The 21,488-nt window shown below is 41.3% G+C and overlaps 1 protein-coding gene across 2 annotated transcripts in view; it reads right to left on the bottom strand.

Moving 5' to 3' along the window:
• The window catches only part of WDR7 (WD repeat domain 7), a 266,103-nt gene extending 246,255 nt beyond the window's left edge, over nucleotides 1-19,848 (bottom strand). The window contains exons 1-11 of one of the 2 annotated variants that reach the window (XM_040985029.1): nucleotides 19,558-19,848; nucleotides 18,593-18,699; nucleotides 16,544-16,622; nucleotides 14,530-14,704; nucleotides 11,039-11,115; nucleotides 9,744-9,863; nucleotides 6,678-6,823; nucleotides 5,546-5,648; nucleotides 2,832-2,970; nucleotides 2,373-2,621; nucleotides 1,491-1,711 (exon numbers count right to left, since the gene is read on the bottom strand). In XM_040985029.1, coding sequence (XP_040840963.1) covers nucleotides 1,491-1,711; nucleotides 2,373-2,621; nucleotides 2,832-2,970; nucleotides 5,546-5,648; nucleotides 6,678-6,823; nucleotides 9,744-9,863; nucleotides 11,039-11,115; nucleotides 14,530-14,704; nucleotides 16,544-16,622; nucleotides 18,593-18,699; nucleotides 19,558-19,716 — 1,575 coding nt within the window. In that variant the 5' untranslated portion in view covers nucleotides 19,717-19,848. The remainder of the gene's footprint in view (nucleotides 1-1,490; nucleotides 1,712-2,372; nucleotides 2,622-2,831; nucleotides 2,971-5,545; nucleotides 5,649-6,677; nucleotides 6,824-9,743; nucleotides 9,864-11,038; nucleotides 11,116-14,529; nucleotides 14,705-16,543; nucleotides 16,623-18,592; nucleotides 18,700-19,557) is intronic. The other variant, XM_040985030.1, reaches the window with a different exon arrangement.
• Between the last annotated feature and the right edge of the window lie 1,640 nt (nucleotides 19,849-21,488).

The raw sequence follows: 21,488 nt of genomic DNA, 5'->3' as shown, positions 1-21,488 counted from the left end.
TCCATGGTCTGACCACAGAGTGTATATGTTTTTTTTTTTTTAAAGATTTATTTTTATTATTTTTTTTATTGGAAAGGCGGATATACAGAGAGGAGAGACAGAGAGGAAGATCTTCCGTCTGATGATTCACTCCCCAAGTGAGCGCAACGGGCCGATACTATGCCGATCCAAAGCCAGGAGCCTCTTCTGGGTCTCCCACGCGGGTGCAGGTTCCCAAAGCTTTGGGCCGTCCTCGACTGCTTTCCCGGGCCACGGGCAGGGAGCTGGAAGGGAAGCAGGGCTGCCGGGATTAGAACTGGCGCCCATATGGGATCCCGGGCATGCAAGGCGAGGACCTTTAACCACTTGTGCCACCGTGCCGGGCCCCACAGAGTGTATATGTTACAGCTAGCTGGGCCTCCTCAGTGGCTTAGATGGAACAATGAAGAGCATATCCAAGTGCACATGGAGGATATAGCAGTATAGTAGAGTCTGCAGAGGACACCTTGTACCATAACAGAGGACGGAGTACAGAACAAATGGAACAACTACCCCAGTCAAGTGTTGACAGTGAATATCTGGGCAAACAGAGACTCTAAGATAGATTGTGTCAACTGGTGGATTCTGGAAAGATTTCATCATGCTTGGAGTGGCAAGATTGGCAGTAATTCAGAACTGTTGAGCTATCAAAAACTCCTAAGCAGGATCCTTGGAGCTTGCGCCACATCAGGGACCCTGGGATGACATCGGGTGGCTGTCCTTCATCCCAGGATATGGAGGCAGTTGGAAAGCTGGGTGTGGCTTTTCCCCTTATCTCCCATTTCTCCCAGATGCAGCAAGATAAAAAAAAGAGAGGATGTAGAAATGGTGGTCTCAACCACATGTCTTTAGCCCTTGAACATTATCACCCTAATCAACTATGTAAAAAATCACGAAAAATAAAAATTTTTAAAATAATATAAAAGAAACGATAATTTTTTTTTTAAAAAGCAATCTACTTTCACAAGGATATTTTTTACAAAATCAAGATCAGGACCAGTGGCTATGAAGCGTGCTCGCCCTTGTCACATACCTGAGTGGTGTAAATGAACTCTAGCTAAACACTGTGCCTCCATCCAAGTTCATATTCACTGTGCTTTTGCCCAGATGAACCTGATAATGAGACTGTACAATGTCTTCATGGATATTTAAATTATTTCAAAAGACTAAAATCTCATTCAATAAACATATTCTAAGCGGCCACTGTGTTTCAGAGACAAGTCACGTCATTTAGGAACTAACAATAGAAAAAGGACCAATTCAAACATCTACTTCCTCATACCCAGTAGTAAATGATCAGGACTTTATATAAATACTATGTTACTATTATTCTAGCTCTAAGACTGAAGCAGTTTTGTTCATTCTCGTGTCCCATTTTCCTCCTTAAAGTACTACCGATCCATTACGACCCGGACAGCACGATGCAGCTCTAGCACACCGCAATCATCTTTTACAGCCATGCATCAACTTACACTGCAGTTTTCAGGTGGAACTAGAAGTTGAGTGATCTCGCCACCATGAACACAGAAGATGTGTTTCATCTCTCCAGAAAATATGTCCCAAATGATGACGGAGAAGTCCACACCTCCAGATATCAGGTAGCGCTGGTCATAGCGAGCCGAGACCTGATGTGGATAGAGCAAACAGGTGACTTTGTTCCGATGGCCCCGGAGTGTCCTGTGAGGTGGCCAACCTGTGAAGGAGGTTCAGGATTTAAAACAGGAAAATCAAAGTCTTACAAAGTTTTAACAGGTAAAAGTAAACATGAGTTACCAGGGTGGCTACAAATGTTTTCACTGGCAAAAAGTTTCCAATTTTATCTTTCAAAATTTCAGTGTCCAGTGTACCAGCTACCATGCACAGAGGAATACTGAGCACATGAAACAAGCTAAGCATGATTCAAACATGCTGCAAACAGAAAGTACTCGAAGGATTTTGGAAGATAGTACAAATACCTGCAAATAAAAAACCATTTTCGCCTTATTAGGTTATATAAAATAATTTTCCTTTTTGAGTTACAATTTTAATATAGCTACTATAAAACTGCATATATGATTCATGTTATATTTCCATTGGACAACACTGTCTTAGCAGATTATCCACATTGCTGGCCAAAGAGTTTAGTAATTCAATGAAATAACAATGGATGGAATCATTAATATACATCTAAGAGATAAAATTGGATACTTCTTTATTTAGTCATTGCAATAATTCAGATAGTCAATATTTTCATTAGCTACACACTCTACTCCAGCAATTATATAGCACATGAACAACTACACTGATTTGCTGTATTTGTTAGCAACAGAGTACACTTTTCATCAAGACACTGGAGACATCTGTAACTGGTATACCTCTTCTGAGCATGTGTTCCCCTTGCAACAGCTGTACTATGGCTGTCTGCGTGGCAGGCACAATGACTATGCTTCCATCTTCACGGCCACACACGAGCCGTCCATGGGCTGGAATGTACACACTCGCAGTCACTTTCAGGGGCTCGTTGCTATTGGGAATCACACTCAGCTGATCTATTATTCCAGCAGGACAAGGACTCAGCTTATCAAACGCCTCTTGCAAACTAATAGAAGTTGTCATCTCCAGCTCTGTAGAAGCAAAACATTTCTGGGTGTTAAAAAACCATTTTTTAAATATTAGAATAATGTTGCTTAATTCAAGGGGGCAGTAAAATAAAACTGCCATCAAATATAATTCCCCAGTGACATACATGTGTCACAAATTTGTTATCCAGCAGCTACTATTTGAAATGTGAAATTTGAAAAACCATAAAGTCACTGCAAATAATTGACTATTACCATCCTCACCTTGCTTATCATCTGTGTCTGAGATGTTCCAGATATTTAATCTTCCAGAAGAATCACCCTGAATTAACAGTTTATGGAAATATTCCCTGCGTCCATAGAAGAACCGAGTAACAGGAGGGCATATCAGCAACTGCCAAAAAAATTGTTTTAAACTTTATTTAACTGTGCTTATAATCAAAAATATTTCAAACATTAACATTTCTTTAAACAAAGATGCTAGGCACTGACATCCCAGCTTTTGCGCTTAAAAAGTTCTTATGGTATGATGATTTTACAACGCTTAATCTAATTTTGCGGCATTAAAAAAACATGTAAACTAATATTCAAACCTGGTTTAATATAAATATTTAAAACACTTAAAATTGTATGTATAGTCTTTCTGTATGATTAGTATTTATTCTCTGCTTTATAAAACCTATTTATAGCAATAAAATTGCAATTTATTCAAGTGCCTATTATTAAGTACAGAGCTAAGTCATTTTTTTTTTTTACCAAAAAGGCACTGTGTGTGTGTGCATGTGTGTGTGTGTGGCAGGAAGGGGGTCCCTCCAATTATGAAGGGCAAAATAAGTAAACCATGACAGCTAATGTGCGCACTTCTGGTAAGGTATCTGGAAGCAGGGGCAGGTTAAGAAAGTAGCTGGGACACCAGCAGCCAACACTGCAGCGCATGGGTTTCACCTGTTTCCAATTCCTGATTCCACTCTCCTGTTAAGGCAGACCCTGGATGGCTCAAGGAACTGGGATTCCGACACCCAGAGGAGAGGCCCGGTCCAGCTCTAGGCTTCCTTCCTGGCTGACCTCCAGACACTGTGGTTATCTAGCGAGTCAATCAGTAGATGACAACTTATTCTTCTTCTACCTCTCTTGTTCTTTCCACTTCCTCAAATAATTAAAGAAAAACTGAGGTTTAATGCTGGCCTTGTGGAGCCCCGGATGACAGCATTTCATATGGGTGCTGGTTCAAGTCGCACTGTTCCACTTAATCAGGCTCCCTGCTAAAGTGTTTTGGAAAGCTGCGAAGGACAGCCCACATATTGCTGGACACAAGGAACCACGTGGACAACCAGGACAAAGCTCTCGCCTCCTGCTGCTAGGGCCAATTGGATCTCCTGCCATTGGGGCCGTTTGGAGAATGAACCAGTAGATGGAAGATATCTCTCTCTCTCCAAAATGCCTTTAAAATAGATAATTTTTTAAAGATTTATTTATTTTTATTGGAAAAGCAAACTTACAGCGGATCTTCCATCCGCTTGTTCACTCCCCAAATGGAAGCAATGGAGATGAACCAAATCCAAAGCCAGAAGCCAGGAACCAGGAGCTTTTTCCTGGTCTTCCACAAGGGTGCAGGGTCCTATGGCTTTGGGCCATCCTCTGCTGCCTTCCCAGTCCATAACAGGGAGATGGATCAGAAGTGGAGCAGCCAGGAATGGAGCTGCCACCCATATGGAATGGTAGTAATGCAGGCAGAGTCACTGTTGAGTAACCACTATTTCTTTTTTTTTCTTTCTTTCTTTTTTTTTTTTAATTGTAAAATTAGATATATAGAGAGAGGAGAAGAGAGAGAGAGGAAGATCTTCCATCCGATGATTCATTCCCCATATGACCACAATGGCTGGTGCTGCACAGATCCAAAGCCAGGAGCCAGGAGCTTTTCTGAGTCTCCCACACAGGTGCAGGGTCCCAAAGTCATGGGGCATCCTCAAATGCTTTCCCAGGACACAAGCAGGGAGCTGGATGGGAAATGGAGCTGCTAGGATTAGAACCGGTGCCCATACGGGAATCCTGGCATGTCCAAGGCAAGGACTTTAGCCGCTACACTAAAGTGCCACCACAGCAGGCCCACCACTGATGTTTATTTTTATACAGGCCATTATACCTTTATTTAAATGCAAGCAAGCACCTAGTTTGGAGAAGAGTAGGTAGGATTTAAGCTAAAAGATGAAACAACAAATAGGTTATCAAGAATCTTAGTTGTGCATAGATCCATAAATTCTACATATTCAAAATATTGGCTCTTTGTATTTCTCCCTCTTGATCCACCACTCTGCCTTTTAAATAAATCCATAAAGATTTTTAAAAATTAAAAAAAAAAAAAAGGAAGGAAGGAAGGAAGGAAACAAACTTGATTTCTGGGAAGTACAGCAATGACTTGTTCCAGTAGTGACATATTATCAGCATTAGTGTAGAATTATCTATGCCATTCTAAAATCACCTGTTATGTTTAAAATAAATTTACTGCATGAATATGAATTTTATCAAAAAGTCACTTCTAACATATTTGTAATAATACAGAATGGTAATGTTATTGTATAGGCCATACCATCTATTTTTTTTTCTTTCACTCCTTTCATTCTTTTTTTTTTTTTTTGAATTTTTGAAATAGGTGTTACAATTTCATATAGATGGGATTTCCCCCCAAACTGCCATCCCCCCTCAACAGATTTTCCCCATTTTGCTACAGTGGTATAATCCTTCACAAGGAATTATAATTCCATCAGTCTCTTATTTAAGTGTACCCAAACCACATTATCTAATCCTAAACATTTTTGTAATTATCTACATTAAATGTTTTTAAGAAAACATAGTGCTTTGGGTGGTAGAAATCTTTCAAAAGTCTTGCTAAGAAAGGATATCAATACATACAGTTCAGAAACTTTCCCATGTAAGATTTTCAATTATCAAGTGTGGCTGGAGAATTTTACCTCTTTATCTTTTCGGTCCAAGAGGCTGCACTGTACAGGAGGGACCAGATGTTCCACTGCTTTGCCCACGTCACTGCGGAATGAATCACTGGCTGGAAGGCAACTGAAAATGGGAAAGTACAACATTCAATGCAAACACTAACATGACATATCATTCTATATGATGAACGTTGTTTTTTTTTGACAAATGGACAAAAGGAAGATTTTTAAGAATACAGTTAATCTAACTACAGACATGAAGTGAAAACATTTTTACTACCAGAAAAATCATTCAAATAGAGATCCATCGATTTTCTGTACTGAGAAGTTCAATCAGGGGGCAGCACTGTAGCACAGCAAGTCAAGCCACTGCTTGCAATTGCCAGTCCCTCCTATCAATGCGAGTTCAATCCTGCTTGCTCCACTTGTAATCCAGCTGCCTGCTAGTGTTCCTGAGAAAGCAATAGAAGATGACCCAAGCACTGGGATCCCGATACCCACATGGGAGTCCTAGATAAAGTTCCAGGCTTCTGACTCTGTCATTTCGCCCTCAATCCAGCCACCGGGGTCATATGGGAAGTGAAACAGCAGAAAGAAGATCTCTTTCTCCGTCTCTCTCTTCCTCATCCCCATAATTCTGCCTTCCAAATACATTACATAAAATATCTTTCAAATAAAGTTAAATTAGATTTCTAAGTGTATTCAGAAGTTCTAAAGTCTTCTATATAAATTACTTACATAATCTAGATTTTCATACTTTCAGATTACGTATTAAATTTTTTATTTGTTTATTTTTATTGGAAAGGCAGATTTACAGAGAGAAATACAGAAAAGATATTTCATCCACTGGTTCACTCTCCAAATGGCCGCAATAGCTGGAGCTGAGTTAATCCAAAGCCAGGAGCCAGCAGCTTCTTCTGGGTCTTCCACATGGGTGCAGGGTCCCAAGGCTTTTTTTCTTCACTGCGTTTCCAGGCTACAAGCAGGGACTAGACAGGAAGTGGAGCAGCCAGGATTAAAACCTATACCCATACGGGATTCTGGCATCGACAAGGTTAGATTTAGCCAATTGAGCCATTGTGCTGGGCCCTACATACCAAATTTTGAATATTTCACTTACGACTGAAGTCCTAATGTTTTATTTATTGCATACCTGGCAGGTAGTTTGTAAATATAACTCAGCCCATTTTCAGTCCAGATAATGACTTTATCTGCTGACACAAAATCCCCTCCGGTCAACGTCTGCCCATTTTCACTGGGGCCTGAACACAACAGGGAATAGTCCCCAGCATCAAACACCTGCAGGGAATAAAAAAGTCACAATCTACACCATGCTGAGGTCATTTACACAAGAGACAGACATCGCCATGTGAATAAAGCTTTGGAAATAAAAAGCACACTTAGGAACTCGTTGACGGTGCTTAAGGGTAAATTCCTCATGTGTAGGCATTTCGTCAGTGAACCCGAGTAGTAGGTCAGGTTCAAAAGCAAAAAGCACCCGCTGTGTGACGCGCCCCCCCCCCCCCCCCCCCCCCCCGCCAGCTGTGTGACGCCCCCCTGGCCAGTAAGCAGCCAGCTGAGTGACGCCCCCCTGGCCAGTGAGCAGCCAGCTGCATGACGCACCCCGGCCAGTGAGCAGGCTGTGACTATCAGAGCAGGGGTGTCCCCCATCCCAGGAACAGGGATCCTCTGTCTTTCTTTCGTGGAATGAAAAAGGAGCGGCCAGGGCTGCGACATGGTGGGTTGGTGACGGTCCCAGACACTCCACTTCCAATACAGCTGCCTGCTCATGCACAAGCAAAGGCAGCAGAAAAAGGCCCAAGTGCTGTGGCGCCTGTGAGCCACACAGAAGACTCAGATGAAGTTCCTAACCCTGATTTCAGTCTGGCCTGCTCCCACTTAGCACAGCCACTTAGGGAGCGAACCAGTAGATGGGAGAGCTAACAGACACTCTCTCTATCCCTCTCTCTCCCTATTATTCTGCCTTTTAAACAAACAAACAAATCGTTCCAAAATAAAGAAGCACTCTGTTGACAATGGGAAGTAACAAAGAATCAACCTATGGAAGTCAGGCTTGGAACTCCTGTTTGATTTTTGTATCCAATAGTAATTCTAGCAGTAAACTGATATTGGAATATATACTGATTAAAGAAAACGTATCTTGCTTTACCCTAGTTCATTAACATCCTAATAGACCATAAATACGAAGTCAAAAGAGTCCGTTTCAGTACTTAGTAATTCTCACAAATACTTGTCAATGTTAAATCTTCATCATGTCATACAGCCCTTAGCATCACCACAAGAAGAAAACAGGCAAGCATTGCTACTCCCTGTACCAGACAGGAAACTAGCCTAAGGTATACAGCTTAGAGTAAACGTCTTATCATTCCTAACAGAATTGTCTAACACTTTCAATATAGACATTCTATAATTCTTAGAAATGTTTCCCAAGAGGAATAGGGAATTCCACAATAGCCTAATGTTTTTGTTTTGCTCTCCTCTAAAGAAAATAATGCTGCTTGGGCAGAGCCTGGGAGTAAGAACAAATCCTACCTGAATCTACCACAATTTTCCATAATATTTCCTACATCCTAACTCTACCATCACAATAACAGGCAAGAAAACCCACAAAAGAATCATGGAGACCAATTCTACCAAATACTAAAACAAACCATAAAGCTACAGAAGTTAAAATAACGAGGTATTAATACATGAATAGATAGAAAGTCTGGATACAGAATCCAATAAAATAGGATTACAGCATATTGCCAAGGCCCAAGAACAAACAGGTGAATTATTCAATGAATGGTATCTCTCCCATAAAAACACATGTTACAATTTATGTAAAACAAATTCCTGATTAAAGATTCCCAGGTATGAAAAAAATCACGAAGCAGGGAAAAATGGCTACTCATTTTTATTGTCTGAAATGTCAGCATGTGGTAGGATGTTTTAGAAATCACAAAATAATATCAAATACTTGGACTTTATTAAACTTGAAAAAGTCACACACGACAGTAAATGTTTGCAGAGTGCATTCTGATGAGCTGCAGGACTGTCTCGATGTTATTCTGCCTGAGCTGTGACCCTGTCATTCCACCACTATTTGTACTGCCTGAGTCAAGCCTCATATCCCTCAGTGCCTCTGCTGCCCCACCTGCAAATGGGACATTCCTGCCACGGCAGGAAGTTACCAGGATGGCTCGACTTTCTCCAGGGTTGGCCACTTGCATCCACAGGCAATGTGGAGGGCAGGCTGGGCTATGTGACAGTTTCTAGATGATGTAACAGAGCACAGGTGATGAGAACTCAGTTCCCAGGATCAGGTGGGTCTTGAAGACAGCTTGTCTAGTGAGCTTACTCTGAAGGATAGTTCCTGCGTCATGATCTACTCCATGGACCCACCCGCAGGACAAGAAACTAATGTCTGCAGCCGACAGTCAGGAAGCGGCCTCAGAGCTGTGGATGGCCAAAGAGGGGAATTTGGAACTGGACCTTCCCAGAGTTAAGCCTGGAGTCAAGAGCAAGGTCCCTACAGTCACTTTTTCCCTGGGAAAGACCTTGACCCAGAGGTACTCAGATGAGCTATGTCAAAGAAACTTAGTGATAAAGCAAGTTTGCTTATTGTAAACTGCTTGATTTTGGGATAATTTATTCTAGTGGATTAAAAAACATACCTCCTCTTGGAGTGTTGGGAGGATTAAAAGCAATAACAGGTAAAAAGCTTTACAAAACAACTGCTAGTTGCTTTTAAAATAAAGCAAGTACTCAAAACACACTGGCTCATTTTCTATTGTATGCATATGAAAACTGAGCAAGGAAGGATCGTATCTTCCTTAAATAATCATCTTTGAAGTGATAGTGGAAGATTTTTTCAACTCTAAGAAGCCAGAAAACAAGTTAACTGGATTTAGTAACAGCCTGCCAAAATGCCCAACCTGCAGAATACGACAGTGTTTGTATTGTGCTAAGATGATGGCTAAAACAGCAACAAGAAGCTGAAAGTAAGAACAATAAAATACAGTCGGTAACTAAACCGTTCCAAGAACCCAAACAAACACAATGCTGAGCCAACTCTCCAATGTTCAGAAAATGGGATCCAAACCAGATATTAAAATTACTAAAATAATGTTGTATCCATGGCTGCCTTAGAATTCTTTTTTAAAGACCTTCACTGCTGTCGTGAAGGACACACTCATGACTTGTGCAGCTAACTTACCCTCCAGTATTTGGAACACACAACCAACAATGAGCTTTGTGTGAACGCGCAGAAGGAGATGCTTTGGCAGTTCTGACAATAAATAGGTTTAGATTCCTCCTCAAATATTGGCTCAGTATCCTGAAAGGAGAAAGATTTGTGAAATTCAAGCAACAGCTTAGCTACCACTTAAAATTGTTACACAAAATGAAATCAAGGCATCCCTGGATGTCTGCATCATTGTAGCCCCTCAGGTAAGATTCAGGGTAGGAAGGAGTTCAAACACACCCTAAGGACAGCTGAATATGAGTGTCACAGCTACACAGCTCTCCCAAATTTAAGCCTGATTCATTCTGGCAATATGAGCTGAAAAAGCATTGTGTTAATCCTAAGGTTGGTAGTGATATGTGTTTTTGTTAAAAAGAAAAAAAAAAGGAAACAGAAAAAACTGATTAGTTCATCCAGTTTCTCCCAAATTAGATGTGTAACCTAGTTTTCCTAGTAGGAAACAATGGCATTATCTGAAAATTTCTGTGCCATTCTTGCTAACTGACATGGAACAAGAGGGCACAGTGCAGTGGCTTAATGGGTAACTCCTCCCCTTGCAAGTACCGGGATCCCATTTGGGTGCCGGTTTATGCCCCACTTCCCATTCAGATCCCTGCTTGTGACCTGGGAAAGCCGTAGAGAATGGCCCCTAAGCCTTGGGACCCTGCACCTGTGTGGGAGACCTAGAGGAATCTCCTGACTTCAGATTGGCTCAGAGCTTGCCATTGCTGCCATTTGGGGAGTGAACCAGCAGATAGAAGATCTTTCTGTCTCTCCTTCTTTCCATAAATCTGATTTGCCTTTCCAATAAAAACAAACAATTTTTTTTAACAAACAAGTCTTAAAAAGAAAGGAAAGGAACAAGAAAATTAAGCCCTCCCATCTGTGTTGGTGAACTAAAGACAGCTATACATACTTGCGGTGCTGGCTTGCTTTACTTCCTTTTCACTAAGACCAATTACCTTCTAACCTTTCATATAGACAGAAACAGGTATGTAAACTATCTCTTTATGTTTCTCTACTTCATTTCCTATGCAGTATTTTTCCCTAGATCAGATCCTTGAGAGAGCAATTGTTTCCATTGCTCATGAGCAAACAATGTGCTCTCACAGACCACCTATAGGGAATTTCTGTTACTACTCTATGAGATCCCAAAACAATTTTGCTTTTCTCTTCCTAGGACTAAAAAAAGCAAAGGAAAAAGAAAAGTGAAGGAGCAAATCATGACTAAAACGTTAAACTGTTAAAATAAAACTGTCCCGCCTCACCTGCATGCCACCAGCATCAGAAGTCACGATCCACACCTTCAGGATGCCTGTCACCGAGAGTGCCACTACAGTGTCCTCTAGGCCAAGAAGACACAAGAAGCCCGAGTTACAAACAGAACAGGCTTGCTTGCTGAATATATTAAGATGGTTTGCTTTAATGAGATGAAATAACAGCATGTTGCACATATGTAAATCTCTACTTCTCAATTCAGAAATCAGATTTTTAAGCCACCTCCATCTATAGCTTTTGTGATAACCTTTGTATCACACCAGTACAGATGTGTGTCACACTGGGTTCTGTAAGCCATTTGACCAAATTCTTTGAATCCAAAGGGGCAGGAACAAATCAGTCAGAAGCCAAGTGGTCAACAGCACAGGTAACATGAGCTGGGATATCGTGTGGACAACTACACAAGGGTGAAAGAGACAGTCTTGGCCAGTGAGCCCCCAACCCCATCTCCAGGTGGACACTAACAGAAATGAATTGAATCAGAGGAAACTAAGCTGGTATCTGCCGCAAATTTAAGATCCTGCTTTCGTGGGACAGAAATACCCACACCTTTCAGGGTCATAGAAGTCTTCCGTTTGGATTGTTGTGTGAGAGACGGTAGGAGAAAAAATTAGGCTTTCCAACACAACATGATAAAAAACCTACACTCATACGCTTGGGTCAAGGGAGCAGTCTCAACACCACACTTATGAGAACAAGAGCATGCACTCGAGAACACGAACATTACAGAGCTCCGGAGTGAAGAGAACACACGTTAAAATCAAAGAATCATCTTCTTCACTGATTGACCAACGAGCTGTGGACAACTAAACTAACTTATCTTAAATCCAATATGCTTATCATAGAAATGAATAACAGCAGTGTTATGAAAGTTAAGGCATTCCACTGGGACATCTCTCAGCACATGTTAAATCCTCAATAAAGTTTAGTTACCACAGCTGTTAAATGAACCTGCAGAAGGCTGGCGTAGTGGTGTAGCCAGCTAAGTCAACGTTTCTGACCCCACAAGTCACAGCTACTCTGATTCTCAGCCAGCTTGCTGCTGATGCCCTTGGGAAGGCAATGGGCCTCAGCTAGCCATGAGGAAACCTGGGATGGAATTCCCAGCTCCCGGCCTTGGTCTGGGCCAGCCTTTGACTGCAGCAGCAATTTGGGAAGTGAACCAGTGGATGCAAGATCTCTGCCTCGGAGCAGAGGATGACATGCCCAAATGCACATGGAGGAGGGGCAGTCCACTGGGACTTGTAGAGGGCGTCTGGTACCACAGAATAGGAAAGAGAATAACACATATCGGACAACTAACCCAGCCAAGCATGGACAGCAAATATCTGGGCAAATGGAGACTCTAAGCTGTACTACGTCAGCCAATGGACCTTGGAAGGATTTTCTCATCCTTGGATTGGTGAGACTGACAGCATTTCAGAACTACTGAAACCACTTGAGCAGAACTCTCCGAACATGCTCCCCATCAAGGACCCTGGCATGATATTGGGTAGCCATTCCCCATCCCAGTGTACTGAGGTGGCTGAAGGCTGGATGCAGCTTCTCCTCTTATCTGCTCCCTTCCCCTAAAGATAAGAGGAAGAAAAAGAAAATTGGGAATCAATGGTCTCACCTCCTTTCCCCTAGCCCTCGACCCTTCCAATCCTTATCAACTATGTAAACATCATCAAAAATTAAAATTATAAAAAAGATCTCTGTCTCTCCTTCTCTCTGCTACTTGGTCTTTCCAATAAACAAGTTTTTAAAAACAAACAAATGGAACAAGTATCCCACAAGTCAACCCCTTAGGAAGCATGGAGAATCCTTCCTGTCATTGCTTTAGTTAGTTTTGAGCTGTACTCCTCTCACCTAGGCTACTATTCTAACCTTCTAACTCATTGTTCCCATTTAAACCATTTCCAATAACGCCACCAAGGTAATGTCTAAAAATGTAAGCCCTTTCAAGCATTCTCACCAGGACTGCCCAGTATCTACAAAGGGATGCAACATACACCTAAGCTTACTGGCTGTTGGAATAAATAAAATTTGATCAGAACATAGGTTCATTCAATTTCGCATTGCTCATGAATGCTTTTGTGCTATAACAGCGGATACATGTAGTTGAAACACAGACCATAGGGCCTGCAGAACCTAACCTATTTACTATCTAGCTCTTTAGAGTACAAGTCTACCATATGAGACTACAGGGGAAATCCAATTCCCATAGTGAACACGGAAGAGCTTCATGAGCTGCCCCGACAACTCTGCTGGTCTCACATCCTGCCACTACTCCCCTCAAACTTTACATGCCAGAGAAAGAAAATGTTGTTTCTTATATATAAGTAGATTTGTTTTTATGGTTTATACGTTCATACAGACCTTTCCTCTACCAGAAACAACTTGATCCCAAGGTGTGGCTGACAAACTCCTCCACACCTGACACATGCCGAAACAGCTACGTCTGAGCCGGAAACCTTCCTATCGCACTTAGACCTCTGTGCTGCCACCTTCTCAGAATCCTCACTCCACACTGCCTGCTTTGCACCTCAAATGATTTACCTACCATTCTCCCTTGCCAGAATTCATTTCTCTTCATTTCTAACTCTAGCAGGTTACAAAACAAAGCTCCCATAGAATTGAAGGCAGCAGCCTGACACAGCGGTTTGAGTCACAGCCCCATAATCCGTGGGGTCGCCAGAGTCCGTGTGGCAAGCAGGCACAGCTACCACGTGACCTCAGGCAAAGGCTCTCCCACACTCAACCTCACCAGTCTCCTCTCTTTATATGACAGCAGGTACTGCCAACAGAACCTCCCCCACATGTCTGATAGTGGTGATGGAGAGGGGTGGTTGTCAATGGTAAGGCTTTATCGAAAAACCAAATCATGACATCACTTAGCAGAAAAAAAAAAAAGAATGCTTCTAAAAAAGCTTACACTCTTTTCATACATTCAATGTTGGGCATTATTCTCAAAAAATTTACTTAGGCTCTCGTACTTGTTATATAAAGATTTTAAGAGAAATGAAGAAAAGATTAGCAACGTTATTATCATCTATCAAATACTTACCAACAATTCCAATAAATTTAAGTAAGTATAATCTCCTTGCTTTTCATTATTTCCACAGGAAATGAAATCAAGTCCTGTGTCTCCTGAGCAAGTGACACATTCAAGCTCCAGAGACACTCAATTGAGACTGCAGTTCAACCTCAGCACACCTCGTAGTGATAATACCCTTCGCTTTCCCAGGAAATCACCCCACACTCTCAGACTACCCAAAGCTGCCGAACTGTACCACAGAAGACAGACAGTCCAATTTACTAATCTTAACTCAAAGTCTCTTCAGAACAGGCGGAGATAGACCATAGATTATTGGTGTGCCTACCACTTTAACCAGAAGAGAATAACTAGAGTTATTAAAGTAAGATAAAGTATAGAACTTTGCAGAAAATCAACATTAAGTCATGGTGCTGAAGTGCCTAACGGGTTTTATACACTGACCTTGTGTTCGGTGGGACCGAATAATACTCATGGAGCTAATCCAATCAGGTGAGATCTTTGACACCAAGGAGTAGAGCACCTCAAGGCTGGTCGCATCTATAACAAGGATTTCAGGGTAATGTCCGTGGCATAAAAGCCTTCCTTCACGCTGGTTTCCAACAGAGAATTGGTAGAACTGAATTTACACCCAAAGGAAAAAGATTGGTAAGTGTTCTCCATCAGTTTGGAAATTTGATTTCTATGTATCCATCAAGTCCACAATGATATTCTCCTAAAATTCAATTTCTACAGTAAACTCTGTAGTACATATTGCACATATGTATATGCAAGCATTAAACATGTGTGCTGCAGTCACTAAGAACTCCCCTACAGCAGGATGTTCTATTAGAACCACCCGCCCTCGGGCCTGCCACCTTTCAATTCAAAGTTATACTTCCAAGCAACCTCTGGCCATTAACTGGCTTCTAAGAAAATTGGACACTGGAAAAAGAAGGTGCCCTGAATGGAGAATCAAGTTTTCCAAACATTAATTTAACAAATTGGCTTTTCCTTGGGATTTCAGGATGTGTCCGCATCACCAAGGTTTAGCATCTGTGAATATAAAAAACACCCTATTTTTGGAGCTAATAGAATGAAGATGACATAGCAAACCACCACCATGCCAGCAAAATCTGCCAACAAACATCTTCTCTTTAGAGATGTCTGCTACCTGAAATTCAGAAGGCCTTCTACCGGACCTAACTAACAAATCTAGAATTTTTTTCTAATATGGAAGATAAACATTTTAATATAAAAAGAAAATTCATAGTCAAAATATTTAAATCCAGCGATTTAAGATACTTCATAATTATTTGATGAAAATCAATAAAATCAATGAATCTACATTGGTTTATTTTCTCTCCACAAACTTTGGTGATTCTTTATATGCAAAAAATAAATAATACATGCCTTTTAACAAGTCCTAACAGCATTGAAGAAGTGAATTTCACAAGGCCCTTAAGAACAAGGAATCAGCAAATGACCCACATCACACTAACCACCATCTCCCCACACACACGTTTCTTTGATTTTTTAATTTGCTACCATAGAGGCTTTCTTTCTTAATGAGTAATTCTGTGTGTTTTAAAGTAAGCAGCATGATTGAAGAGAAAATACAGTCTGTGGAGTCCAGCAAACCTGCTTTGGGACAAGCATGCCAGGCCTGATTCACAATGAGACTGAGCAGCTCATATAACTCTCTCAGCCTCAATTTCCTTCTGTGTAAAAAGACACACTGACACCTAATTCATAAGTATGTGGGGAGACTAAATGAAACACAATACAAGAAATAACCTATATAATACTTGATAAACGTGAGTTCTCTTTCCTTTCCCCTTCCATTAAGAACATAACTCGTGGTCCAGCTTTCTATGTCTCATAAATTTGTTAACACAGGAAACAATAAAGATACTGAAGCATTGAGAAGGTGACAGGACAAAGTAAGAAGAATCACCAGGAACAAAACTCAGGAACTGCAAATTCTATGCAACAGTCCACATATGAAGTCAGGCATAATAAGTGATCATTTCTTCTAAAAGGTTGGAGGGTCTTAAAGGGAAAACCACACTAACAACAACAACAAAATACAGAGCAAAATACAGGTGAATTTACGTCAGCCAGGAATGGAATCATAATGTCTTTAATCAGAGAGAACTCCATTATTCAGGGTCAATATCACTTAACCAAACAGTGAAGAGGCCTGAGGTGGGCAGCCAGGCTAGCCCGCACTAGCAGAAGCAGCAGAGGTCCCTGGTCCCTGGTTCCTTCTCAATCTTTTCTGATTAGACATCCCTACTTTATTAACCTTCCTCACTGCACTATCTTACAGGGAATCCTGTTCTTACTCCAACGCTAATCATCATGTCCTACTACCCCTCCCCATCATTTTCCAAATCTATACAGGCTCAATGTTTTTAAAAGTTTTAAAACATATATCTGTAATGATTATGCTTAGCCTCAGAAATAGGACACCAACCTGTATGCCAGTATGTGTGCAGGCTAACTTTGTAAACTCAATACATCTGCCATCATTCACATCCCAGAGGCACATCTCTCTATAAAAGAAAAATACAATAAACTTAGTCTCTGATTTTCAAATGCACTGTTCAATTTTTTCACAGTTGCTGAAAGTTAATATTCCATTATTTTTCCATGGTCATTACTGCTGCTTGTCAAGACAGCCAATCTTCGCACCCACAATCGTAAGCCACCCTCCCACCAATAAACGCCCTTCCTGGGTCCATAAACAGCAGCGTACTGCCTCTTATTTTATTTATTTTATTTTATTTATTTTCGGTTGGTGTAATTCAGTAACCAGCTGACATAGGGCCTGGTAGGGATTACTGCGGGTCGCCCCAACTAGGCTGCAGCTCCCACTGGTTTGCATGAGGGCCAAGAATGTGGTGGGCAGGATGATCAGGCTTGGTCCCAGTATTCATTGGTTTGGGTAGAAGACTGTGTTTGAGACAGAACTGACCCAGCAATTGCAATCACCAGCATATGCATAAGCTGATTTGGGGGACGAATGTGCCAGACCTCGTATTAGCAAGCACATGCAAGAATCAGGTCTGGGAACGTCTCAGATGATGTTTCTTTGGGGATCCCCCCAACTGAACCACTGGACTCAGAACTCCAGTCATGGAGAGAATTGTAGGTTCCATGGTTTGACCACAGAGTATATATGTCAGAGCTGGCTGGGCCTCCTCAGTGGCTCAGATGGAGCAGTAGACAGCATATCCAGGTGCACATGGAGAATACGGCAGTACAGTGGAGTCTGCAAAGGACACCTTGTACCATAACAGAGGACGGAGTTCAGAACAAATGGATCAACAACCCCACACAAGTATTGATAGTGAATATCTGGGCAAACAGAGACTCTAAAGTGGACTGTGTCAACTGGTGGATTCAGGAGAGATTTCATCATGCTTGGAGTGGTAAAAGTGGCAGTAATTCAGAACTGCTTAACTATCAAAACCTCTTGAGCATGACCCTTGGAGCTCGCCCCACATCAGGGACCCTGGGTTGCTGTCAGGTGGCTGTCCTCCATCCCAGCATACAGAGGTGTTTGGGAGGCTGGATGTGGCTTCTTTCCTATCTCCCTGTTTCTCCCACTTACAGGAAGGAAAGAAAAGAGAGTGAGACAAGAAAGAGAATATAGAAATAATGGTCTCACCCACCTTTCTGTAGCCCTTGATCCTTATTACCCTAATTAACTATGTAAAATTTTTTTAAAAAAGAAGAAATCCATTCTGGATCCCTTAACTAGTGTTCAATAAGTTACTGACATCTAAAGCAAGCTACCACCTGAGACTTAGAAACATGCAGAGTTCTGCTAGTAAAGTTGACAAACATCACTGTCACTGCGTGAACTTTTGCATGGCTAGCCTGGTATCATTTTTTTCTTTTAAATCTCAAGGTGTGGTCAATGCTTTGACACGCAGGCTAAGCCTCTGATGCACAGAGCCAGCATCCCAGATGGACACTGGTGTAAGTCCTGGTTACTCAGTTTCTGATCCAGCTCCCTTCTTATGGCCTGGAAAAGCAGAGAAGGACCACTCAAGTCCTTGGGCTCCTGCGCCTGTGTGGGGCCTGGGAGAGGCTCTTAGTACCTGGTTTCAGAATGGCTCAGTTCTGGCTGTTGGGGATATTTGCAGAGTGACTCTTTCTCTCTCCTTCTCTCTGCCTTTCAAATAATAATTAAAACTTAAAAAAAAAACTCAAAGCAGTCTGCTGACTATAATAAAGCACCATGGGGATTAAAAACCCACTTTAACTTTTTTGCAATTCGAGTTTCTCAAAAGAAAAACAAAGGACATAATCACAAATGACAATGCAAGTACTATAAAATCATTAATAGTGATAAAACTCACACCCTTAAAATGACTGCAAGCATCTTTCTAGTTTTAGACAATGGGAAATATTTTTTAGAAAATACCCAAAAGTTAAAAAATAAATAAATAAATCAACCTCCCTAGTTACTAAAACACTGATACTATTTACAGAAAAGTCCCAGGAAGACACTTACCCACTCTCAGATGCACTCACAATATACTGCTTTTCACTGGAAGCACAGGCTTTGGACAAGCAAGTGATTGAAGCTGTATGACCAAATAACAGAGCTCGAGGATTAACCTAGAAATGCAAAAACATCCTGCTGTAAGTTTTAAAAAAAAAAAAGTTTTAACATTTATTTATTTATCTGAAAGAGAGTTACAGATTCCAGCTGAACTATCTCATCTGTCTGGTCAATTCTTTACTCCTATTCTCTCAGAGTTTCATTGCAAAGCTACTCTGAAACCAGGAGCTTCTTCTGGGTCTCCCACGCAGCTGTGGAATCCCAAAGCTTTGGGCCATACTCTGCTGCTTTCCTAGGCGATAAGCAGTGAGCTGGATGGGAAGTGGAGAAGCTAGGACACAAACCAGTGCCCATATGGGATCCTGGACATGCAAGGTGAGGATTTAACCATTGAACCATCATGCCAGGCCTTTCTCTCTCTCTCTTTTTCTCTCTCTCTCTCTCTCTTTCTCTTTCCCTTTCTCTCTCTCTCTGTTTCCAGAGATCTTCCACTGGTTGGTTCACTCTGCAAATGTCCACAATACCCAGAAGCCTGGGTCAACCATGGACTGCCACATTGTTGGTGGGGACCAGGCTACTGAAACCATCTATCTTCTGCTGCCTTTCCAGGTGCACATTAGCAGGAAGCTGCAGGAAAAACAGAGCGAAGACTGGAACAAGGCCTCAGAGCATCATTTTAACTACTGTACGAACTTATACCTGTAGGCTTTGACATCACATTTGAAATTCGACAAAGACAGCAGAAGTCAACTCTGATGAACATGAAAGCTAATTAGCCTGCATATCACCCATTTTTGTCAAAACATATTCTATAGAAAAATATTTTTTGCCCAAGCATTATTATGAGACTACATTCTTTTTTAATAAATAGCTTCTTACATTCAAAATGTCCAACAGGCATCTGAAATACTTACTTCCAACTCTCCTGAAAGGTCCCAGAGACATATCTGCCCATCATGGCATCCTGTTACAATTGTGGACCCATCTTCTGTTAAGAGTATCGCTGAGATACAATGTGTTGGTGCTTTGCGGCCCCACAGAACAATGGGTAAAACGAGACTGTTTCCTGCCATTGTGTTTTCAAACCTGAAAATGTTAAAAGTATAATGTCAGATGTTACACTATTTCTCTCTAAAACATGTATACAATTTTATTTTGGAGACAACCTATATAGTTTGAAAATTAGTTCATATTCCTAGTAGTACATTTTAGCCACTTAAGCATCTTTTCAAATGTTTTTTTCAAATCTTTTTACTTTCTAATAAAGTCAAATCATTGATTCATCATAACCTCTCAGGTTTAGGAGCTTAAAAATACAACACAGGAGTTCACTGTAGGCTTTTGCATTTATATTCATACAACTTATAAAACACTATTATGCCTATTGCTTCACTTAAAATCCATTCACCAAATTCACGAAACTGTCTTTGGAGGCTGCTGGATAGGAATCGAGGCTCAAACGTATCACTGTTTTAGGGGACACAGAACTAGCAAGTCAGAGAACCCAAATGCAAATCCTGACCTCCAATGCCAAGTTCTGTGCCTAATCAAAAAAACGTCAAACATGAACACTCATCGCAGAAAATCCCAGGACACAGAGGCTGCACCATGGCCAGCAGAGGCTTGATTCTGAAGCACTTCCCGAGAGCCAGGCTGCTTCTGAACACACAACGTTTAGAATTTACTAACACACACCCTGTCGGGTCCTCCTTGCCACAAAGCCTCACTAGTCCATACTTCCCCTTCACTAAGTGGCGACTGACAACACGCAAACCAGAAGCCAGGCTGCCTAGTGCCAGAGCCAGTGGCTTCTCACACTCTGCTAATGCCACAAGGGAGGTCTCCAAGCTGGAAACAAACAGCAATGACCCAGAGAAATTTAGTACTGTTTTTACAGTATACTGAACATTAATTCAAAAAGATAGTATGCTCATTGAGAAACCCGTTAAACCATACTCACTCCCAAAACACTAGGACTGCAGATCACAAATGTCTTAAACTCTGAAATTTCAGGGAAAGGGAACTTCCTAGGAAATTAATTTCTGACATAGTCAAAGAGGACTCCAGAAAATATTTACAGGCTAGAAGGTCAGAGATGGTCTGATAATAGTATCAAGAAGAGTTCTAGGGGCTGGTGCCAAGGTGAGGTGGGTAAAGCCTCATGGGAAATAGGGGTGGGACTCCTGGGTCCTAGCTTCTTGCCTGGGCCAATCCTGGCCATTGTAGCATTTACACAATGAGCCCAGAGTTCAATGTAACATACCTCTCCCTCTCTCTAATGCAGCCTTTCAAATAAATAAATTCTGAAAGCACAAAAATTGCTTCAAATTAAATTCTGATATCTTAGTAACAACAATCAATATACACTTTAGACCAGTATTTCCCAAGCTTCTATTTTGTCCGTATACAACTATAGGTATAGGATATTTCACCTGAGAATAAAACAGACACAATTCCACAGTGCAGTGGGATCGCTTACATGCAATCAACTACCACCTATCATACAGAAGTCACAAAAACATGGAAACACAAAAGACGGATTCTCCCTTATTAGATTACCCTGAGTCCAGAAAGAATTTCTATAAGAAATTCTTACATAAATAACATGTTCAAAGTCCCAGAGATAACATCTCATTTATTTCTGGACAGTGACAATAAGCAGAGGCAATTATAGAGTAAAAATGCAGAATGGCGAGACAAGAACCATTAGGACAACATACAGGAGCAGGTAAACTACCATCTTCATGAGTTCATACTTCACCCTGACAGCCTGAGAAGCAGGCCGAAGTGCTTACACTGGAATTCGCTTTTCCAGAAAGATCACCCTTACTGGAGCATAACAGGG

This window comes from Ochotona curzoniae, unplaced genomic scaffold (assembly GCF_017591425.1).
Source record: "Ochotona curzoniae isolate NIBS_2020 unplaced genomic scaffold, NIBS_Ocur_1.0 contig_43, whole genome shotgun sequence".
In the NCBI taxonomy this organism is placed as follows: Eukaryota; Metazoa; Chordata; class Mammalia; order Lagomorpha; family Ochotonidae; genus Ochotona; species Ochotona curzoniae.
Note: the sequence above shows the minus strand (reverse complement) of the source record. Positions and strands in the feature narration are given on the sequence as shown.